This window comes from Rhinoderma darwinii, chromosome 3, assembly GCF_050947455.1.
Source record: "Rhinoderma darwinii isolate aRhiDar2 chromosome 3, aRhiDar2.hap1, whole genome shotgun sequence".
NCBI lineage: Eukaryota > Metazoa > Chordata > Amphibia > Anura > Rhinodermatidae > Rhinoderma > Rhinoderma darwinii.
The window spans coordinates 139,377,814-139,392,371 of record NC_134689.1 but is presented as its reverse complement, the minus strand read 5'-3'; the positions used below and the strand labels follow the sequence as shown (position 1 = coordinate 139,392,371).

Below are 14,558 nucleotides of genomic sequence, written 5' to 3'. Positions count from 1 at the left end.
AGTCTAGTGGAGAGAGGGCCGTGTGTGCGCATCTTTCTTCATTCTGCTCAATGGGAGTTACGGAAACAGCCGAGCAAGAGCTGTTCAGCTGTTTCCATAGCAAAGATACAACAGAATAAAGAGAGCTGCGCGCACGCGCGACCCTCTCTCCACTAGTCTCCGCTTGGATGCTGCGGTCAGTTCTTATTATAGGTGTAGGTCCCAGAGCTGGGATAGGATCTATCAGACATTTTTGGCATTTCCTGCGGATATGCCATAAAGGTCTAAGATGGGAATACGCCTTTAATACGATAAAGTGAAATCCAGTGACTCACCGGTGACGCCATCTCAGATTGGAGTCGCTCACTTTTCCTTTTCTTCTTCGTCTGGCGCAGATTGCCCTGACACCTTCTCCCGACTACGAATTGCCTCTGCAAAATTTTCTTCTAGAAAAGCTTCTAGCTTTTCTAGCACCTCCCCACCCTCTAAAAAAACCTCACCATTTATAGTGCTCCAGATGGTAATAATGCCCTCCCGGTGCCACATAATATAATAGTACTCCCTTTAGGCCACACAATAATAACAGCTCCCTGTAAATAGTGCCACACACCGCCCCCTGTAGATAGTGCCACACACAGCCCCCTCTTGTAAATAGTGCCACACACAGCCCCCCACTTGTAGACAGTGCCACACACAGCCCCCTCTTGTAGACAGTGCCACACACAGCCCCCTCTTGTAGACAGGGTCACACACAGCACCCTCTTGTAGACAGTGCCACAAACAGCCCCCTCTTGTAGACAGGGCCACACACAGCCCCCCTCTTGTTTATAGTTCCATACACACAGCCCCCCTCTTGTAGATAGTGCCACAGAGCCCCCCTCTTGTAGATAGTGCCACACACAGTCCCCCTCTTTTAGATAGTGCCACACAGCCCGCCCACTGTAGATAGTGCCACACAGAGCCCTCCAATGTAGACAGTGCCAAATAGCCCCCCCACTGTAGACAGTGCCACACACAGCCCCCGACTGTAGACAGTGCCACATAACCCCCACTGTAGTCCCGCAGATACAATTGAATGTGGTAATCGCAAGCACCAGGGCCACACCGTGTTTGCGCTTCCACCGGGCATGAAGGGGCCCATAAATGTTATGTACCAGGCTCCAGTACAGGGCTTCCCCTAACCCAAATCAGTACAGGTGTGCTCACTGGGTTATTTATAGCTGCAGTGAATGGAGTCCAATGTGAGAGCATGGGAAACAACACAATGATCTAAAAAGCCTGATCCAAGGAACAATATACACATGATTAATAATTGGTGAGGAAACCTGCTGTTTAGATAGTGCCCAGATGTGCAAGGTTTGTTTTATTTATATGTTGCATTGTTTGCTGAATAAGCATTTGTTTATTTTTGGACTGCAATAAAGCCAAGCGTGGACTTGCAATAAAGCCAAGCGTGGACTTGCAATAAAGCCAAGCGTGAACTATTTCTATGTTTTCATTGTCAACTGCAAAACCCCTATACTTACAGATCCTAACAGTAGCTATATCTAACTTTTAACCAATGAATGATTGAAACCAATTGTGTGTTCTTACATATTTTCCATACATTATACTTTGTAAAAAAAAAAACTGTAAGGGAGCCTGAAGAGCGGTTCTTTGTTTGATATATGCTAGGATAGACCATTCTTTCAGGGGGTTGAATCAAACCACTGCATTCAGCCGCCATCATTATTTGCATCGTAGATTAACCACTTACATCTATTAGGCTATGTTCACACAGGACAGATACGCTGCGTAAAAGCACACTGGGTGCCGCAGGGAATTCCAGCCGAAAAAGCGCACCAAATGATGCCATAACTGTGCATAAAAAAAGGTTTCAGCCATGGTATGCATCCCTCTGCCGTCCTCCAGCCCGGCATCCTGGAATGACGTTTCATCCCATGTCACCGCTGCAGCCTGTGATTGGCTGCAGCGGTCACATGGGATGAAACTTTATCTCAGGAGGCCGGCCTTGACGAAGACACAGAATTCTGGGTATAAGATTTTTTTTTCTGAGTTGTGTTTTTTGTGAAGGAATCGCTGCTTTTCCGACGCAAAAAACTCAGCATCTGCTATTTGTTGCGGGTTTTACCTCTCTTTGAATTCGATGGGGAAAACCTTGAACATAAAAGAAGCGATTACGCAAATGCAGTTGACGTGCTGCGAATTAAAATCTAGGTCAATTACTGAGTGTTTATTCCGCTAATCATTTACGCAGTGTGTGGATGACCTCCACTTTGCTGTTACTGTATTATGCTGCGGCAACAAATTCCATTGTGGAAAATCTGCAGTATTTACGCTGCGTGTGAACTTACCGATAGGGTTTATTCAGATGAGCGTAATAATGTCCATGTGCAGTCCATTAAAAAAAAAACGGACAGCACATGGACCTATGAGGGCTATTCACACATCTGTGTTATTTCACGCAGCGTATGTCGGTTGCATGTCCTATTTTAGTTCATTTTTGCAGACCACATCACCCATTGAATTCAATGGGTGCGTGAAAAACACAGACAGCACATGGACAACATCTGTGTGCTGCCTGTGCTTTTCACGCACCAGGTGCTAAAGAAATTATCATAAAAAAAATTAAAAAAACAGGAGCACTGATATCACATGGAAAGCACACGGAACGGAAATGCATGAAACACGGTCCGTTTTTTTTGTGGACGCAAAACGCTTGTCTAAATAAGTCCTTAAAGTAACTAATCCTACTGCAGTTAAACCACCTGCTCACAATGTTTGAAGACCAGAAAACTCCTTTAATTACTTCATTACTTTGACTTTAATAAAACCTGATATCGTATTTTTTGTACTATGCTTTTTTTTTAATGTAACCTTTGCACACTACTATTTTTAGTGTACTTTTGAAAATATATATAACAAAATATACATAAGGTATGCCATTGTATTCTATGTCGCCAACATATGCCAAAGTGTGTCATTTTAGCTTACATTTTTTGTGCAATATGTCAAAGAAAACTTTTTCTAAGCATACTTTAGGCAATAGCTTAAAGTCTGTGTACACCTTTGCAAGCATTTTTTTGTTATTAAATTTATATATTTTATGTTTTTAATCAACTTCTAAATACACTTTTATTTTTTAACTTTTTAAGGTACAGATTCTATGTATTCTGTGTATTTAAAAGCTGTATCTTTCTAACTCAGCCAATTCCATCAGTTCAGCTAAACTGACAGTTCGGCTGAGAGCGGGTCCTGGGTGTCTCTAACGCACAGGATCCAGCTAATATTGATCACATCTAAGTTAGAAATTTAGATGTAATCGATAATAGCTGGTTATTAATCTTTGGTTTCCATATGTTTTTAGTTAACTTAGTGCAGACGTTGTGGAAAAATATTGAGCGGAAAATAACTTGCCGTGCGGAATTTACATTCCACAGCATGCTCAGTCTGTTGTGGAGAAGCAAGGGATTTTCACTGCAGCTTTCAGCCTTTGCAATGCAAAGGCTTAAACCTGCGGCAAGTCCGCTCTGAAATCCGCCACGTCTGGATGAACCCTCACATATGCAAATTTGCAGCAAAATTTCAGCGGAAAAGTGTTCTTTAAATTGACATGAAAAAATCCTTCACCCATCTATGAACACTTTAAAGATGAAAGAGAAAAAAAAGTTTTTTGTGTCACACGTGCACAAACTTATATGTTTGGTGTATTACCCTTTGGTGTGCAAGGGGCCTAAGCTGGCACAACGAGGACACAATCCACCCTCTCTAATGCTAGCTTGGTACATTGGTTAAATTCAAAAGCATTTTACTATTATTGCTACTATTACTACTAATAAAGTTTTTTTTCTGTTTTGCAGTCTGTCCAGGGCACGGGTTTGGCTTTCATTGCTTTCACTGAAGCTATGACACATTTTCCTGCATCCCCTTTTTGGTCTGTGATGTTTTTCCTCATGTTGGTAAACTTGGGCCTTGGCAGCATGTTTGGAACCATTGAAGGGATCACCACACCCATAGTTGATACATTTAAAGTAAGAAAGGAACCTCTAACCGGTAAGTCCAAGCGTCTAAACACATTTTTCCTGCACTTAAAAAATGCAACAGAAAGATTTCTCTTTTCAAAAATCCCATTAGGTTAATTTCCCACTCAGCAGTCAAATTAAAGTTTACTGTTGCAGTAACAGAAAAATTGCCACAAAAAGCAAAGTTTTGCAAATCGCAATTTGACCGCACCAAGTAAATAAACACTTAGGCCATGTTCGCATCGCATATGTTCAGGCTAAAAAATATGAAGCTGATTTCAAATCCAGGCATTTTTGCTGATTTTGAAAGCGTTTTTTTTTTTTACAAGCGTTTTTGAGGTGCGCGCTTCATATGGAAAAAGTAGCGACTGCATTCTTACTCAAAAAGGTTTCTTTATTGTGCTAAAAATTGCATCCAGACAAACAACAATAATGTTTCACCCCAGAATTGTAGCACGGTCTTTGTCTAGCTCAAGTAACTGTTACAAACTCTCCATATATAAATGTATCAGACCCAATCAGTGTGGGCCATTAATTAACCAATAGGTTCAAACAATTCATCAAATGCATAATAAACATCACAAACATTATATAATAAACATATTGTGAACAGTGATTGTGACTTTAATGCATTATATTAACTTCTTCACACACCAGGACGTGCCGGTACATCCTGGTGTGATGGAAGAAGTATGGAGCGGGCTCACATGCTGAGCCCTCTCCATACGCTGCGGGTGTCAGCTGTGTATTACAGCTAACACCCTGCACTAACGGCCAGGAACAGCAATTAAGCTGTTACTGGCTGTTTAACTACTTAGATGCCGCGGTCAATAGCGAACGTGGAATCTAAGCCGTTAGAAAGAGAGGGGCAGACCCCTCCGACAGCCAATCAACCTGGGCAGGAGATCGCTAAAAAAATGGGATACAAATTGATCAAAAGTCACATGTACCCCAATAAAATAGGTACGAATAAAAACTACAGCTCACCCCATAAAAAATAAGCCCTCACACCGCTCAGTCAACAGAAAAATAAAAAAGTTGTGGCTCTCAGAATATGGTGACACAAAACATTTATTTTTTTTATTTATAAAAGTGGTAAAACATTGAAAAAACATATCAATTTGGTATCGCCATAATCATATCAACCCATAGAATACAGTGAATATGTAGTTTTAATCTCACAATGAACGTCGTAAATAAGAAACCCCCAAAATATGGCGTGATCATTTTTTTTCTTCGTTTTCCAGTACATTATATGTTACATTAAATGATGCCATGAAAAACTACAACTTGTTCCGTAAAAGCCCTCATACGGCTATGTCAATGAAACATAAAAACGTTATGAATTTGGGAAGACGGAAGGAAAAAGCGAAAATTAATCAACAAAATTGGCCGTGTCATTAAGGGGTTAATCATATAAAGTATAGTGTAACAAGAACAACCAAAGACACATAGTGTTGCTATGACCTGTTGTTCCACAAGCATTTAGTGCATTGCACCTATCAAACCTGTCTCCACCCATTAGTTGTTTCACATTTACCTCTCTCTGGTATAGGAAAACCCATTACATTGCAGCAGCTGATCAGGGTTTGTAAACACTGTCAGTGAGCATGCTCACAACCTGGTCATCTGATTGGACGTCCTTCGAATCCGTCTCTGTTGGTTGCAGTCCAACACCATGAGGGCATATTCAGACGTGGCGGAAATTTACTGCTGTGGATTTTTCCACAAGTTTGTGCCAATTACTCTACAAATCTGCAGCAAATCTTGCATATTTGACAGTTTATTGAGACGTGGCGGATTTTGCAGCGGACTTGCTGCAGTTTTCAGTCCTTGCATTGCAAAGGCTGAAATCTGCAGTGAAAATCTGCGGCTTCTCTGCAACAGATTTTGTATGCTGCGGAATGTAAATTCCGCACCGCAAGCTAGTTTCTGCGCTGTTATTTTCTGCAACATCTGCAGTAAGTTACCTAAAAATCAATAGAATCCGAAAAACAAAAAGTCTTTTGCAGATTTCTACAGATGCCCGTCCGCAGCGGAATTCCGCCGCAAATCTGCCACGTCTGAATATGCCCAGAAGGTGCTGTCAGCTAATAAGGTAAATAGAAAAGTATCACTACTTCGAAAGTGATCGTGATCCCTACCTTAAATATATAATTCCCTACCCAACGATCATTAAAATAAGAGGTTTCGACCAATATGTTCAAGTTGCAAGCAAATATATTTGTACACACACTAACCGTACTGTGTAGGTATAAAAAAAATATTGCACGCACTATAATAATTAAACCACCCTATTCCATACGGCTGTACGTAAACCTCATCATCAGAATTGGTAAAACCCATGTCCATCCTGCGTCATTATGTCACGGCTACTCAGACTGAGTAAATGTTGCATACAAAAGACAAGTGCAGGGATGAGGACACCCGATTTATAATCAAGCAGTCACAACCCACACTCAGCCCCCTAGTTCACACATCTCACACACAGGGCCGGCCTTAGGATAGATGGCACCCCGTGCGAAATTATATTTCAGCACCCCACATCCATCATAAAGAAAAGGCCTCATAGAAAAGTATAATGCCCCCCACAGTATAATGCGCCTATAGTGTCCCCATACAGTATAATAATAATATTTAATAATGTCATATATTATAACCCCTTCAAGGACACAGTATTTTGCCCTCTAATTGTTCCCATACAGTATTATGCCCCCTAAGTGCCACACACAGTGTATTGCCACCTATAGTGCCCCTACACAGTATAATGTCCGCTTAGTGGTCTCCACACAATATAATGCCCCCCTCCCCTGCCTGCCACAAACAGCCCCCCTTGTAGATAGTGCCCTCCTGTAGATTGTGCCATACAGCCTCCCTGTAGACAGTGCCATAACCCCCCACTTCCTCCCTGTAGACAGTGCCTTACAGCCCCCACATCCCCCATATAGACAGTGCCATACAGCCCCCACCTCCTCCTTGTAGACAGTGCCCCCCAAACAAAAAAAATTTGGTCGGCGTGATCCTTTAGCCTAGTACAGTGTTTTCCAATCCTACATTCATTGGTTGTTTCCCCAACGTATAGTAATCTACACGGGCACATAAGAACGTAGATGACCAAATCCGACCTACAAGTCAGGTAATGTCTGATTTTATAGATCCTGCCTGTAGTAGGATGCGTAAAGGAATCACCATTACACATCAGACCACAATTGGCACAACCCAAACACGGATAACATCCACTACGAGTAACCGAACTCTGCCTACTGGACCTACCACTACACTTATGTCAGTCTTCACCAACTTGTCCTTCAAATTAAATGACCTCCTTTAAGAAAACAGAAGGGGATTCTTAAATGAAGGGATATCATAAAAATTTCCCAACATGGGCCGATGTCTACGTATCACCTGCATAACATGTGTACTATGCATGTCATAAGTAGTAACACAGGGAATACGTGTTTCCTTTCTAGGAGTGGGAATAATCCCCCCTCGACCCTCACCGTTCTTGACTCTAGCCATATGAGATCTAATCAATTTATCAGGATTACCACGTGAACAAAATTTTTCCCCCATCTCACTCAAACGATCGATCATAGTGGACTCATCCTCCACAATCCTCTTAATCCTCAACATTTGACTGAAGGGGAGGGATCTGACCATCCTTCTAGAATGCTTGCTCTCATACCTTAATAGACTATTACGGTCCGTATTTTTTACAAAGAGATCCGTCACTAGACGGTCATCCCTAATAAGGACAGTAGTGTCTAAGAATTGTATGGACTCAGTGGAACTGACCATGGTAAATGTAATATTTTGGTCCATTCCATTCAGGTCAACAAAGAATGTTTCTAACGAGTCCTGCGTATCGATCCAAATGAGCAATATTTCATCTATGTATCGCCACCACCCCAAAACCTTGGAGAAGTGGTGGGATACATAGACGACAGATTCCTCAAGGTCCGCCATATAAATGTTGGCGTAGGTGGGAGCCACATTCGATCCCATTGCGGTACCTTTCAACTGCACAAAAAAGTCATCACCAAATAAAAAGTAATTACAAGTCAAAATGGTTTCTAATAGGCTCAGGGCAAACTCCTTGCATTCAGGAGAATAATCTGTGTGATCCAAAGCTTTTTTTACACTAAGTAATCCCTTCTCATGGTTAATAGAGGTGTATAATGAGGTCACATCAAATGAGACAAAAATTGCTCCCATAGGTATATTAAGATCATGAATCTTAGACAAAAAATCAGCAGTATCCCTGACATAGGACCTAGCTGTCGTAGCTGAACTCCTTAAAAGCTTGTCCAGAAAAATGGCTGAGGGGCTAAAGATGGAATTCCTCCCGGACACAATTGGGCGCCCTGGTGGGTTATGTAAATTCTTATGGATCTTTGGAAGGCAATATATGAGGGGAGTAACTGGATGTTTAGGTAGTAAAAAATCATAAAACTCCTTATCCACCAAATCTAGTGTGTATGCGTTATCCACTAAAAGTTTAAGCTTCCTCGTAAATGCAAACTTTGGATCTCTGTTGATTTTTCTATAAACATTAGGATCATACAGCTGTTTCTCCAATTCATTGACATAGAGTTGGTGGTCCATAACAAGCACCCCCTCGCCTTTATCAGCCGGTTTAATAACGAGATCGTCATTATGGACCAACTCCTGCAGTGCCACAAATTGTTCACGCGTTAAGTTAGGCCAAATCAAAGGTTCCCCCTCACTCAACACATTTGATTTTAATGTACCAATATCTTTCTTAACAGAAGCTATAAAGGCATCGATTATATCAGAATTAACCATCCGTATAAAATCGCTCTTATTAAAGAGCCCAAAGTTCTTTAAACAAAGATCGGGCACTGGTAAAGACATTAAACTTGGGGGAGACTGTCTCTCATGGAACCATCATTTCAATTTTAGTGATCTAAAAAAAGAATGTAAGTCAATGTCCAGTTGACACCAGTCCGTGGTTGAAACTGGACAAAAGGAGAGTCCTTTACCCAATAGGGATATTTGTGTAGGTGACAACGTGCACGAAGATATATTTACCACCAATGATTGTTGCATAATATCTATCTCTTCTGTGCTCCCACAAATTTCGTGGACCTTCCACTCCTTATTTTTTGACTTTCGATGATGGCGTCTACCACCTCTTCTGGTGCGGCGCTTCTCTCCAACACAGCCATCTCTGGTACAGTGAAGGAAATAAGTATTTGATCCCTTGCTGATTTTGTAAGTTTGCCCACTGTCAAAGACATGAACAGTCTAGAATTTTTAGGCTAGGTTAATTTTACCAGTGAGAGATAGATTATATTTAAAAAAAACCAGAAAATCACATAGTCAAAATTATATATATTTATTTGCATTGTGCACAGAGAAATAAGTATTTGATCCCCTACCAACCATTAAGAGTTCAGCCTCCTCCAGATCAGTTACACGCTCCAAATCAACTTGGTGCCTGCATTAAAGACAGCTGTCTTACATGGTCACCTGTAAAAAAGACTCCTGTCCACAGACTCAATTAATCAGTCTGACTCAGTGGCGTAACTACCGATGTAGCAGCCGTAGCGGCTGCTACGAGGCCCGCAGCATGAGCCGCTATGGCTGCTACAGTGCGACGCCACTGAAGGGCAACAAGAGAAACTGTCATGTGATCGCGCATCACTGACAGCTGAGAACCTCTCACACTACGAGAGGCTCTGGATCACGTCAGCGGCTCATATCACTCACACAGCCCGGGAACTTCATTATCCTGCTGCCTGTCGCTCCTCCCGTCCTCGGCAGTGTGGAGGATTTGACACTCAGTGGCTGCAGCACGGCGACGGCACTGATAACCAAGTCAGTGCGTTCTTCGTGCTCACAGCTGCTCCAGCTCTTATACAAGGGAGCAGGCAGCTTAATGTGACATGACCTAAAACTCTATAACTCAATGTCACTTTGTGTCTATAATAACATAGACACAAATAAGGGTCTAAGCAGGTTTCAACTAATATAAAAGGGAGACATTCAGACATTGATATTATCTTCCCTTGCAACCTGCACTGATAATCTTGGCAGAAATATTTATTGGTTGTTTTACACTAATTCACTGCCAGATAGCAACATTGAATAACATACAATTTATGAGGCAAATTGTGTCCTTTAATAGTGTAGGATTGGGGGTCATCTGCACTACAATACAATTGGACCTGCATTGGATAATTTTAAATATTCATAATATTTGTTTCCAATTGTTCAATTGAACCACAAGTCTTTCCCTTCTTTCCCCTTTCACAATTAATACTTGTTCCTACAAAAGACATGCATCCCCTATCCACAGGATAGGGGATACATGTGGGATCGCTGGGACGCCCAGCGATAAGGAGAACAGGGGACCGAAAGTCCCTTGAAGTTCTCCATGACAGACCTCGGATTTCCGGAGTCTGTCGGCAGCTCCATAGAAATGACTTGTGCACCGGTCACGCTTGTGCGCATGCATGCATGCAAAGGAGCTTTCATTTTTATTGAACTGCGCAGACCCCGGAAGTCCGAGGTTTGTCATGGAAGAACTTCGGGGGACTTTCGGTCCCCCGGTCTCCTTATCGCTGCCAGCGATCACACATGTATCCCCTATCCTGTGGATAGGGAGTGCATGTCTTTTGTATGACAAACTATAGGCCCTTTTTTTTGGGGGGGGGGGGGGGTTGGGGACTGCATGGCGCTACCTACAGAGGAGTTTAGGGCTGTATGGTGTTATCTGCAGGGGGGGGGCTGTATGGCATTATCTACAGGGGAGGGCTGTATGGCGTTATCTACAAGGGGGCTGTATGATGTTATCTACAAGGGGCTGTATGGTGCTATCTATAGGGGGCGCTGTGTGGCGGAATCTATAGGGAGGCACTATCTACAAGGGGGGGTTGTGTGATACCCAGGGGAGGGGGGGCCCCAGTCAAAAGTTTGCTATGGGGCCAAGTCTTTCCTAGTTACGCCCCTGGTCTGACTCTAACCTCTACAACATGGGCAAGACCAAAGAGCTTTCTAAGGATGTCAGGGACAAGATCATAGACCTGCACAAGGCTGGAATGGGCTACAAAACCATAAGTAAGACGCTGGGTGAGAAGGAGACAACTGTTGGGGCAATAGTAAGAAAATGGAAGACATACAAAATGACTGTCAATCGACATCGATCTGGGGCTCCATGCAAAATCTCACCTCGTGGGGTATCCTTGATCCTGAGGAAGGTGAGAGCTCAGCCGAAAACTACACGGAGGGAACTTGTTAATGATCTCAAGGCAGCTGGGACCACAGTCACCAAGAAAACCATTGGTAACACATTACGCCGTAATGGATTAAAATCCTGCAGTGCCCGCAAGGTCCCCCTGCTCAAGAAGGCACATGTACAGGCCCGTCTGAAGTTTGCAAATGAACATCTGGATGATTCTGAGAGTGATTGGGAGAAGGTGCTGTGGTCAGATGAGACTAAAATTGAGCTCTTTGGCATTAACTCAACTCGCCGTGTTTGGAGGAAGAGAAATGCTGCCTATGACCCAAAGAACCCCGTCCCCACTGTCAAGCATGGAGGTGGAAACATTATGTTTTGGGGGTGTTTCTCTGCTAAGGGCACAGGACTACTTCACCGCATCAATGGGAGAATGGATGGAGCCATGTACCGTCAAATCCTGAGTGACAACCTCCTTCCCTCCACCAGGATATTAAAAATGGCTTGTGGCTGGGTCTTCCAGCACGACAATGACCCCAAACATACAGCCAAGGCAGCAAAGGAGTGGCTCAAAAAGAAGCACATTAAGGTCATGGAGTGGCCTAGCCAGTCTCCAGACCTTAATCCCATTGAAAACTTATGGAGGGAGCTGAAGATCCGAGTTGCCAAGCGACAGCCTCGAAATCTTAATGATTTACAGATGATCTGCAAAGAGGAGTGGGCCAAAATTCCATCTAATATGTGTGCAAACCTCATCATCAACTACAAAAAACGTCTGACTGCTGTGCTTGCCAACAAAGGTTTTGCCACCAATTATTAAGTCTTATTTGCCAAAGGGATCAAATACTTATTTCTCTGTGCAAAATGCAAATAAATATATATAATTTTGACAATGTGATTTTCAGTTTTTTTTTAATATAATCTATCTCTCACTGGTAAAATAAACCTAGAATAAAAATTCTAGACTGTTCATGTCTTTGACATTGGGCAAACTTACAAAATCAGGAAGGGATCAAATACTTATTTTCTTCACTGTATCTCTAAAAACTCAACCGTTGTTGACTGAGTACTATTTTTAGTAGATCTTTTATTCCCATCGTTATTAATTTTCATACTTGTATTATCATTGGCTTGCCAGCCATATACATGTCCCGAGTTGTAATCCACTTGGTCCGGATGCCATTTATGCATTTTTGCCACCTCCTGTTCGGATTGAAATTTGGTCATCTGTTGTGATACTCGAAATTTAGAAAATCTCATGCACATGCTGCAGAAAAAAAAAACTGCAGAGTAAACATTAATAAATTGTTCTGCGGTCCGGAATTTAATTCCTCATCATGTCAACTTATGCTGCGTTTTTGTTGATTTTCTGTAGCGGGTTTTCCCCATTGAGTTCAATGGGGATGCAGAACCCGCAACAGAAAGCCAAGTGTTGCGACTTTTGCGGCATAATCACAACGATTACGCCGCAAAAATTGCAACTCTGGAAAAATAAATAAATCATACTTACCCAGAACGCTCTCCTTCTTCCTGCAGTCCAGCCTCCTGGGATGACGTTGAATCCCATGTGACCGCTGCAGCCAATCAAAGGCTGCAGCAGTCACATGGCCTGCAATGTCATCCCAGGAGGCTGGACTACGCGCAGAGAAGAGGGAGGGGGTAAGTATGATAGTTATTTTTTCTCCCCAGCGCTTTGTTCCCCAGTGGAAATTCCGTCAGGATGGAAGGTGCTGCGGGTTCCAGGTCGGATACGCTGCACAGTTTTTACCCAACGTATCCGACCCCGTGGGAAACCAGTCTTACAGTGTTTTTTTGTGCATTGTTCCATTAAAGTCTATAGTCAAATATAAAACTCAATGCATGCATTGTGTTTTGTTTTGTGGCGTTTTTGTGGTCAGTGGCGTTTTTTTTTTTGTTGTTTTTTTTAAACACAACATGCTTTCTGAGTGTGGCTTTTTTTTCTGTCTTTCTTTCCCTTAGGCTCCTCTATAGGACTTCAAAAACACCAGAAAAAAAGCATGTACAAAATAGCACATAATAAAAAACGCCACCAAAAATGCCACTAAAACTAGGCATTTTAAAATTCATTCTTTCAAGTCAGAAAAAAATATCTGTGTGAAGGAGGAAAGGCTAGAAAACTGCCAGAAAACTATGACAAACCTTTTCCTTACTTCCCCATAGGCTACAGATCAAGTGTATTAACAAGAATGTATGAAATGAGAGACTGCCGCTTGTACTACATAATTATATTTCTAAATAGTTTGATGTAATCAATTTGTCTTATATATAATTGCTGTTTACCAGCCTTCTATAAGATAAACAAAATTATTATTCAATGAAAATATCTACAAATGTCTAATATAGTTTGCCTTTCTATTTCTCACCATGTTCAAGATCTCTGCTTGTTGTCAGTAAAAGGAAATATTGTTTAAATCAAGATGCTGAAATCTCATATAGATTTAATTTGTCTCACAGCTGAGGCTATGCTTGAATGTATTCAGCCCAGGAAATCTTCAGCAGCACAAAACTCTCTCCTGTCCTGAAAGTTTGCTACACTGTATCAGAGCAGATAAAAATGTATCAGCCTGTAGGTTTTTTTTTGTTTACCTTACAGAAGATTTGCTTAGACTTTAACCAGTTTTGTAAACCATCTTATGCTAGGTCTTTACCAGTTTACATCTTCTTGATGTAAACAAGAGTGTTCTTTGCCACCGACAGCAAGCAGATTTCTTGAAAGTACAGTAGTATGAAAAAAAGCCACAAAGTATATGAGAAATTTGCACAACTTTGTATCCCCTTCAATCAGTGTTCTTAGTATCTTCTGTTGTCATAATAGCGATCTTTTTTTTGTATATAGCACACCATATATTTCATTTGTATTGCTGTTTGCTGTGTACAGTATTTAATTCAGAGTATTTTTTTTTTGTAAACTTTAGTTGGATGTTGCCTGCTGGCATTCTGCATTGGCTTACTCTTTGTGCAGAGATCTGGAAATTATTTTGTTACTATGTTTGATGACTACTCTGCAACATTACCCCTTCTTGTTGTGGTCATCCTGGAGAATGTCACTATCTCTTGGATATACGGGATTGACAAGTAAGTTGTAATTATTTGTAGCAGTGCATTCAGGGGAGACTACGTCTGTAATAACACATTTTATAGTACATGGCACGATTTATTTCTGCCAATTTTATATGGAACCAGACAGAAAAAACCTTTGTATATCGCCATACGACATAGGCTACATAAAGAGGTACAGAATCCCCCATAGACTTCTGTGAGCACTGTATTATGGGTCACTAGAGATTCTACAATACCATAATATGGTTGTGTGCATGAGACCTTAAAGTATGTTT

General features: G+C 41.7%; 1 protein-coding gene across 1 annotated transcript in view; it reads left to right on the top strand.

Moving 5' to 3' along the window:
* SLC6A15 (solute carrier family 6 member 15) overlaps positions 1-14,558 on the top strand; it is a 57,818-nt gene that overhangs the window by 38,635 nt on the left and 4,625 nt on the right. The window contains exons 9-10 of the mRNA XM_075856799.1: positions 3,840-4,032; positions 14,139-14,298. Of these exons, the coding sequence (XP_075712914.1) occupies positions 3,840-4,032; positions 14,139-14,298 (353 nt within the window). The remainder of the gene's footprint in view (positions 1-3,839; positions 4,033-14,138; positions 14,299-14,558) is intronic.